This window comes from Arachis duranensis, chromosome 8 (genome assembly GCF_000817695.3).
Source record: "Arachis duranensis cultivar V14167 chromosome 8, aradu.V14167.gnm2.J7QH, whole genome shotgun sequence".
Lineage (NCBI taxonomy): Eukaryota > Viridiplantae > Streptophyta > Magnoliopsida > Fabales > Fabaceae > Arachis > Arachis duranensis.
Window position 1 is genome coordinate 45,039,169 of NC_029779.3, and position 10,740 is coordinate 45,049,908.

Sequence of the window (10,740 nt, forward strand, 5' to 3'; positions counted from 1 at the left end):
CATAAAATACTTTAATTAAATTAAACAAAATTTTCAATTCTTTCAGTAGTCTCCTAAATATTACTTTTATTGTAGATCATAATATAACTTCATTGTTTTTGTTAAATCTAACCATAAGCTATTAAAATAGTATTTAAAAATTTATACTGTTAATAAATATAATCTTTAAAAATATAAACAATAAATAAATTTTTAAATAATTTAAAAATGTGATAAAAATAACTAATAAATACTATATTTTTATAAGCGACAAATTTTTTTGTATTTAACAAACAATTTATCCATTTATTTGAATTTTTGTGACAACCTTTAAAAAATTATTTAAAAATATACAAAAAATTGAAGCAAAATTTTATCTCTATTTTTTCCAATAAAAATTTAGTCATTTACAATAATTTTTCAAAAAAATTCACTTGATATAAAAGTACTAAGTTTAAAGATAAAAAAATTTATTTTTCTAATAATATTTAAAAAAAATTACATCAAAATCTAACATCTAAAGTCTTTTCAGTGATGCAAATTTTAGATACTATTTTAAAAGTTAATCCTAAATCTAAACTTGCCAACATTAACTACTAAAAATGCACTCAAATAATTTTGTTACGGACAAAAATGTATTCGAATTTTTTATCGACAGAAATGTCTTCAAATAATTTAAAAACTCGACAAAAATGTCCAAAAAAATATTTTTTTTATAAGTAGAAAATGACTTTTGTATTTGACAAATTACGTATACATTTGATCTAAAATTTTATAGGAATATTTAAGTAATTATTTAAAAATATACACAAAAACGTGGATAAAAAATTTATCTAAATATTTTTTTCATTTTTTAAAAGTATTATTAATTGTTAACAAAAAGTCACCAAAAAATATACTTAACGAAAAATATTAAATTTTAAAAATAAAAATATGTCAATTTTTTAATTATACTTGTAAATAATTGCATCAAAATTCAATTTTTAAAATATTTTAAAAAATGTATATTTAACGTTGAATATTTTTAACACGTTTTTAAATTATTTGAAAATATTTTTGTCGATAAAAAGATTCAAATACATTTTTGGTAATTTATTCTTTAATTTTTTACCAATAGGATTTTTCGGGTGAAATGATGAAAAAGGGAAAAAAAACATTGTTAGGTTATAAATAATTAAATATAATAAAAGAGATGACGTTTAAGATGGCTATGGTATAATGTCTGTGAAATTGATGACTACATTTCTATCATAAATCCAAGATGAACATTAAATGATAGACACGTTAGTGCTATAGAAAATTTCTTATACGAAACAACAAGTGGTACTCAAAATTAAATGGCAGGCATGTCTTCAATATTTAAGTAAAAAACATGTGCGTGAATTATGATAAAATCTCCTTACAGTAAATATTGATATTGGTGTTTGAAATTATTCGTGCTTTAAACTGTTTTTAAAGTTTTAGTTTAGTAGTTAATTTAGTCAATTTAATCTCTAAAATTAACATCGGTTATTTAAATTAATTTTTTTAGTATTTTTCATTAAAGATGTAATGATATGGCATACTAACGTAGATCATCACTGATAGAAATAATAAAAAAATAATTGTAATTTATTATCATTAATGATTTCTATTTCTTATCAAATTTTTCTAATTTCTATTTGTTTGATTTTTCAATTAATAAATTAAAATTAATTTATCTACTACAAAAAATTATTAGAATAGCAACTGATTTTAATGACCGAAAAAATTAGTTGTTAATAGCGACTGATTTAGTAACTGATATAGAATTTCTAAGACAAAAAAAATTTTGGTCGTTAAATCGATTGCTAAATTACATTCAGTTACTTATTTAATTACCAATTTTAGATTTTTAAATTAAACATCAGCGACCGATTTAAGAACCGATTTTATCAGCAACCAATTTAGCGACCGAAAAGTTGGTCGCTATTTAGCAACCAATTTAGCGATAAAAAAAAGTGGTCGCTATTTAGCGACCAATTTTATTAGCGACCGATTTAGTCACCAATATCATTTAGTACTAGTTTGGTAGCAATGGTTGAAAATCGGTCACTAACAACCGAAATTTATTACTATTTTTAAATTTATGACCATTAAAATTGGTCGCTCTTCCAGTAATTTTTTGTAATTTTTTGTAGTGATGTAAGTTAATATATATTTTTTGTACATATACCAACAAAATTATAACAAGTTCTACTTTAATTATTGTTTCCAACAACCATATATCATATTTTTCGTTTTCTATTAAAAATGCTCATTAGATTTTTAAAACCTATGTAGTTATAATTTAAACTTCTCTGGTTGAGTTTTTAAAAATATTTTTTTTGAGTTATTTTTTTAAATATTTTTTAAAAAATAAAAATAATTTTATATAAATAGATTATTTTATCTATTAATTATGTTTAAATACAATAATATTAAAATATATTTTTATTTATTTATTATGTAAAAATATCTATTTTTTAAATATAAAGATATTTTTAAAAAATGTAGATTATAACTTATAAAAAAATTATTTTTTTAGTATTTTTATTTTTATCATTAAAAATTTATCAAACATACTTAAAAATAAAATAAAAAAATAATTTTTATCAACTTAATTGCATTAGAATTTCTTATTTTTAATCATTACTTAGCTTAGCTATTAACTCAATTCCTTTAGTATAGTTCTTTTAGTCTAGTAATTTATTTTTTTTATTTTTTAGGATATCTTCCTGTTCAACAAGACAAAGACTAATCCACTACGGTACTGAAATACATTTAATGATTTACTATTAGTCAATAAATTATTACATACACAAAATGAAATTTTTTTAGTCAAATAATTTAATAATATACTTTATTCTATATTTTTAAATATTAATAACTAATTAATGAATAAAAATAATAAATTTTGATTACCCTTTATCATTCCTTTTATAATTTTATACCCTGTATGGCACGGAATTTTAAAACTTGTTCCATCTTTATATATATTAAGGGTATCTATTATAGAAGTTATAACATAGAATCCAATCCACATAAAAAAAAAAAAAAATCAAGGATGTCTAATACTAACAGTTCAGTACTTCATTGCTTCAAACCTGATGCAAAATTCAACACGCGTGATCGGAACACTGCAAATTATCATCCTAGTATTTGGAAGGATCATTTCCTTCAATATGCTTCAGAATCCATGGTATATATGTATATATTCTAATATATATATCTATGTTATTGGTAGCTATAGTGATTATGGTATTTTAAAATTTACATATATTTAGACACATATAAGCATTTAGGTATATGTATCTTTTATTTTATTATTTTGTTTCTTTATTAAGACTTTCAACATATGGATATAATGCAGGAATTTGATGATGAAACGAAGGCACAAATTGAAAAACTGAAGAAACAAGTTGCCAAGATGCTTATTGATGTCTCTAAGCCCATTGAAGAAATAGTTAACTTGATTGATTTAATATGTCATTTGGGCATTCATTATCACTTTGAAAGCGAGATTGATGAAGTGCTACAACAAATTCACAACAATTATACCAAAAATGGAGAAATAATAATTGTTGAAGATAACCTTCGCTTACTTGCTTTGCTTTTTAGGTTATTAAGGCAACAAGGATATCACGTTTCACCAAGTATATACCTTATTCCTATTCTTTTTAGGTTACTTTTATATTTTGGCTTAAAATAACCTTAATATAATTTTTGTATGCTATAATACATAATATTAGGGTATTTTGATTTTAGTCATTATTAAACTTTTTGCTTTTTGATTTTGTCTATCTCTCTTTTTTTATTTTTTTGTTTATTTATAGTTAGCAATATTAATTAAAACACTAAATTAGCTTTAACTTCAAATCTTAAATTATAAATTATAAATCTAAACACTAAAATTGACTAATATTAGTTGACTAAAAATTGATTCTCTGTAAATTCACTCACTCACTATTTTTTTTTAAATTACTTTTTCATTTTTCTTTACTTATTTCTTCTTCTTTCAAGCACTACAATTTCACTAACAATAATCACCGTTGTTATTGGCACCGACCCCACTAACTCTAAATTCTAAACTATAAATCCTAAATTTTAAATTCTAATTTTTAAACGTTAAATTCTAAATTTTAAATTTTTTTATCCTGAATTAGTTTTATTTTATTTCACTTTCAAATATTTCTTTTTTAAAGTTTTAGATGTTTTTATTATTTTAGTTTAACTTGTTTCTTCTTAATGTTCATTTCTTTCTAATTATTGGTTGATTTTAAATTAGTTGGCTGAATTAATATTGATGACTTCTTAAACTTTTTCTTAAATATTTTGATTGTTGTATGGAACAATATTCAGATGTGTTCAACAAATACAAGGACGAGAATGGAAACTTTAGTGAAAAACTTGTGAAGGATGTGGAAGGATTGCTAGAATTGTATGAAGCATGTCATGTCAGAATTCATGGAGAAGACATATTAGATGAAGCTTATGCATTCACTTCCACTCAACTTAAATCCATTGCAACCCAATTGAAGGCTTCTCTTGCAGCACAAGTCAACTATAGTTTAGGTCAATCTTTACACCAAGGTTTGCCGAGATTGGAGGCACGGCGTTTTATTTCAATATATGAACAAGATCCAACCCATAATCATACTCTCCTCACTCTTGCAAAATTAGATTTTAATTTCCTACAAAACTTGCATCGAAAAGAAGTTGGCAACATTTGCAAGTAAGCTCTTTAATTTTTACCACAAAATCATCATCGGTTAAATAAGTTTCAAATTCATCATTTTGGTTAAATGTTTATATTGTTCCACAAAAGCTTGAAATGTAGTTAGACTGTTAGTTTATTTTTTAAAATGTTTATGTTATAGCAATTTAGTCAATTGTTGATAAAATTTATGATGTCAGAATTTATTATTTTTATTATTTATTAGTTAGTTATTAATATTTAAAAATATAGAGTAAAGTATATTATTAATTACTAAACTAAAAAAATTAGATTAATAATTAAAAATAATAATAAAAAATAATAATCAATTTTGATAATACTGTAACATTTCTCATATTTTATTAGTTATGTGAGCTGTGTTTTAATTTCTGTACTAATATATATTGTCATGTTTAAAAATAAGAAAAAATTATTGAAATAAATCCAAACAAAAAAATCATATATTTTGTAAAAAGATTTCTTTTCCTCAATAGTTTTGCATCAATAACATAAATGTGGGAAAACAACAAAATTAAATTAAAACAGTCAACAATAACTTAATACATATTTTAGATAACAAAAATCTGATGTGCACAACAAAAATTAGCTAACAAATTAGTCATTATATTTTCGTTTTAAATATATATTATTATATAATTTATTTTTAATATATATTTTATATATGTGACTAATTTGATGTTTAATTTTAATATACATATAATATAATTAATTAGATAATTTCATTTTGATTTTTAATTTCATAATGTTTGAATTTTGGAGGTGCAAATTTTTGCTAATTATTAAATAAATATTTTTTATTCTCTCTTAAGTAGTCTACTTAACCGAATTAATCACTAAATTTATTTATTTAACTAAACACACCATATTATAATTTATAACCTTGTTATTATATTGTTTTCCAAGAATGCTTCTTGTTCTTATTGTCATTGTTATTGTGTTGTTGTTCTTTAATTTTAGGTGGTGGAAGAAGCTTGATGTTGCTACAAATTTTCCGTATGCTCGAGACAGAATTGTGGAATGTTTTAATTGGGTTCTGGCAGTTTATTTTGAGCCCCAATATTCTCAAGCTAGAAAATTATTGACAAAATTATTGGCTCTTACGTCAATTATTGATGATACATACGATGCTTATGGAACTATAGATGAACTAAAACTTTTCACTGAGGCAATTGAAAGGTTGGGAAAGAAATTATAAATAGACAATATTTTTTGTTATGCTAGGAAGCCAACCTAATATTTTATACTCTAACTTTAAATAAAATTAATTATGATATCAATTTTTCTATTTTCTTTAGATTCTCACTCTTTTTTTAGTTTTTTTCTCTCTCTCAGAACACATAATTTTTGTTATTTTTATCTCTTTCATTTATTAACAAAATTAATTAATTTCATTAGTTTATTATCAATTTAAATCAATTTTGGATTTTTTTTCTTTTTATTAATTTCAAAATTCTTAAAAAATCTATTGAGGTTGCAACTCCATCAATTTCAGTTTCCAACCATTTGTGCATTTTTCCAAAATTTTTCTAATTTTTTCTTTTAAAGAGCTAAAGTAAAAAAACATCCAACATAGTCAACAACCAAAACCTTTATTTCTTCATATCTGAAATTCTTAAGGAAAATATCATGCCTTTCTTAGTTTTAAGATTTGAAATTTAATTTGGAATTAATGGTCAGGAGATTTGTGATATTATTGGTACCAAATTAAACTTTTTAAGTTGTTTCATTCCAGGTGGGATATTGGCTGTTTGAATGATCTTCCAAAATACATGAAATTAATTTATGTGTCTCTCCTCAAGATTTTTGAAGAAGCCGAACGAGAACTTGAAAAGCAAGGAAGAGTATATTGCATTAAATATGCCATAAAAGAAGTAAGACTCTCTTTTGACCATTTTACAATATGTTATTTTTTATTTTGGTTGTTTACAATATAAAATTTGAATATACACCACTTGCTTAAATAAACGATTGAGTTGAGCAATAAACTAATCTAAATTGATTTAGATAATATATTACTTGTTTTATTCTTTAACTTATTCAATTTGAAAATAGAGTGCATCCAACGTGTAAATTAATGGTAAATTAGTCTAAATACTTCATGAAGTTCTTTTGTTTTTTTTGGTTAGCATGTATATTCTTAATAAAAATAATTGAATTCATCATATCACAATTGTTTCTAGACTTATCTAGAATTACAGTAATTTAGATTTGAATGTGAGATCTAAGATATTTTTAAGTAAAAAATTCGATTTTTTTGTGAAGAGATATGAGGTGATATTATAAGGAACTCTAACACTTAAATTAGCAAGAATTTTAGATAATTTTTTAGTATATTAGAGTTAAAAAATACCTGAAACAAAAGAGACATTCATATAAATATATAGTGGTCATTCCTGTAACCTCCCCTCTTTATTCAGCAGGTAGGTAGTTATTTCTCCTTTTATCTAGAGATTGCTATGACTCCATATTTAAATATATGAACTTATTTGTAGGTGTAGTTTAGATTTTGTGCTGAAGTTGATTCGAAGAAGTCAAATGCATAGCAATTGTAGAATTGGGTTTTATCTTACTTTTGGACCTAACTTCTAGTTTTAGACTAGGGTATGAATAACAATATTCCAAATACACTATTATCAATAATGATTTTGTTATATAATATGCGTTGAATGGCAGCTTCAGAAGACAATTCAGGCCTACATGACGGAGATCAAATGGTTGAATAACAAGTATATACCAACAATGGCAGAGTACATCCAAACATCAACAATATCATCTGGTTATCCGTTGTTAATAACAGTTTCTTACATTGGCATGGGAGATATGGCCATAGAAGACATCTTCAAATGGGTAACAAGTAAACCCAAAATTGTTACAGCTTCCACAATTATTTGCAGGTTCATGGATGACATTGTCTCTAATGAGGTATATTTATGTCCAATATACAAACACAACATAAAAGTTTAACTACCATACTAAATATATATACAAAAATTAGCCACTAAATTAAACAATACTAGAAAGACAATAATCAAAATTATTTTATTTAATTTAACATTTAAAATTTTATAATTAAATTTTAATGAGTAATTTATTTTTTGAATGTTTTTCCTTATTCTTTAGTTATGTAAAAATTATTTTAAAAACTAAATCTCATAATATTTTACAGCTTGAACAGAAAAGAGAACATGTTACCTCAATAATAGAATGCTATATGAGAGAATATGATATATCCAAAGAAGAAGCCATTCAAGAATTGAAAAAGGGAGTTACAGATGCTTGGAAGGATATAAATGAGGAATGCCTCAAGCCAACTAAAGTTCCAATGTTGTTTCTAATGCGTGTTGTCAATCTGGCACGATTTATGGATGTGATGTACAAAGATGAAGATTGTTACACTCATGCTGAAGGCAAAATGAAGAAATGCATTCAAGCTTTGCTTGTTAATTCGGTGCCAATAATATGAGAAGGAAGGATAGGAAACCTCTTATGCCTAAGCAAAATATAATCTAATAAAGTTAGAGGAGAATTTTCTTATTTAACATATGAGAAAGTAAAGAGGAATAATGTTTTTTTTTTATCAATGCAAATAATAGGTTAAAAAAAATTTAAATTAATTAAATATAATATGATTAGTAGATCTAAAATACGACCAGTTATTCACATTATTTGTATCTCTCATTGTTTACTTAGCAGGATTGTTAATATATTATCTTTTGAATTATCTAACTATTGAATTATCTAACTATTTACACTTAGAGATTGCAATAATAGAATTTGCAACCTTTGCTGCTTATAAAATGCTATAATATAATACTTAATTATTGTGAAAAAATACTAGAGAGTCATTAAAATTTATATTTTTGGTTATTATTTTTAATTATTATTTTAATTTTTTTTAATTTACTAATCTAATAATATGTATTTTAATCTATATTTTTAAATATTAATAATTAATTAATAAAAAATAATAATAAATTCTGGTTATCATATAACGTTCTTCGTTATTGTGTAATTGGTCTGTTATCTATAGACCAAGATCCTTTGCCTCACTAGTCACTCTATAGACCAAGATCCTCTACCTCACTAGTCGCTACTTTGTAAATAAAACATAGAAAGAGCAATATCTAATAAATTTAAGATTAGACATGTTGGTCGTAACGAATTTTGATTTCTTTTATATGTTCTTAATAATTATTATCATGAAATAGATCGGTCTCTTTGTTATTTTGAATGGATTAATTTGTTTCATAATAATTTTTTTAAAAATTTAATTGTCTTATAACAAAATTTGTTAAAATTTTTATTTATTTATACTCAAAATTTGATTGAAAATGAAAAAAAAAGACTAGTTTAATAATTTTTGAAAATCTTTAGTGAATAAAATTTATTAATAACTGAATTTTTTTATCCTAATTTGATAAAAAAAATTTCAAGAGGTTTTAAAAAATGCAAACTCTCATTTAGCATTTGGTAAATCGAAAATACTATATGGTTGTACTTTTAAAAGATAAAAATACTTTTAAAAATATCTAAAATAGATTTTTTTAAAATAACATGCATGTTATTTATCAAAATAAAAAAGTTTAATATAATTTCATATATTAATTAATATCTAAATTTAATTTTTATATTAATATTTATTATAATATTTTTAAATTTTAAAAACATTTTATTAAATATATTTATTATTAATTGTACTTATTAAAAATTATTTTTAATTTAATTTATCAAACATAAATATTATAACTTTAAAAAATAAAAGCATTATGAAGCTAGGCAAAAAATTCGACGGTCTCATAATTTTTGCACTATTAAATGGTTTCGATAATAAAATATGTTTTTAAGTTTCTAATAATTATTAAATAATCTTTATTTGATTTTAATTATAAAATAAACCTTTATTGATTATTTATTATAAAATTTATTCTCTTTTTTATAAATTATTATTTTATTATTTATCTATCATATTTATTAACAATTAAAAATAAAACAATAATAAAATAGGTCTTCTATTAATCGTCATCTCCATAAATGTTTTGACAATATACGAATTAATAATTTTTTATATATTGATCTGTTACATCTGTAAAAACTAAGAAAAAATTGTAATTATTGATAATTCAATCGATTGAAAGTATAACACAATCGATTAGAAGTGTAATAATCTAGCAAGATGTCGATTCTAAAAAATCTCACAAACAACTCAAATAAAAAAAATTTTTAAATATTTTTGTCGTAATTAAATTACAAATTTGTTGTTATTTTTAATGAAAAGTTTTCTGTTAATTTGAATTGAAGTTTAAAATTAATATAATTTAAAAAATATTTTTAAGAAATGAGAGCATAATGATAATTTTTTATTTCAAAATATACTAAAAAAATATATAATAGAAAAGATAATTAAAATATTGTAAAATGAGAATTTATTTTCATATGATCATACAAGTTTTATTAATTATTAATTAGAATCATTTAGGAATTCGTTCAATAAAGATTAAACTGAGATAACTCTTGAATTAATTAGAATCGCTAAAATAGATTAAATTCGTCAGATTAGCTCATTTATCTGACTTAAATAGATGGGTATTTCACTCTAAAATCAAACTCGTAAGAAAAGAGAGCCTAAATGACTTAGCTCGATTAATCAGAAAAAATAGCGAATTAAGTTGGTCAATTCTCGGGTCAAACGGATGCATCTTTTTTTTCCAAAATAAGTTAGTATATTTTTTTTTTGTAGATTCGATCTGAAATTCGATTAGCTCTCTAAAAAATGTAACACGACTAATTTAAAGATTTTTTTTTTGCTAATATTTATTTTAAATTGCTCATCCCAAAAAAATGGAGTTTTTTTTCCAATATTTAATAAAAAAATTTACTGGGTTAGACTCTGACAATAAATTATTCGAAATAGCTAGAAAATTAAAGCCCATAAATAAAGGATTTTCAATAACTAAACTATATTGATACAAGAAGTAATAAGTACCTATGGATATATATGAATAAATTTCAAGAATATATATATATAT

The 10,740-nt window shown here is 22.5% G+C and overlaps 1 protein-coding gene across 1 annotated transcript in view; it reads left to right on the forward strand.

Moving 5' to 3' along the window:
- Window positions 1-3,355: 3,355 nt before the first annotated feature.
- The window catches only part of LOC107463235 (probable terpene synthase 2), a 19,559-nt gene continuing 12,174 nt past the window's right edge, over window positions 3,356-10,740 (forward strand). Inside the window, exon 1 of the mRNA XM_052253094.1 lies at window positions 3,356-3,632. Within this exon, the coding sequence (XP_052109054.1) occupies window positions 3,407-3,632 (226 nt within the window). The 5' untranslated portion in view covers window positions 3,356-3,406. The remainder of the gene's footprint in view (window positions 3,633-10,740) is intronic.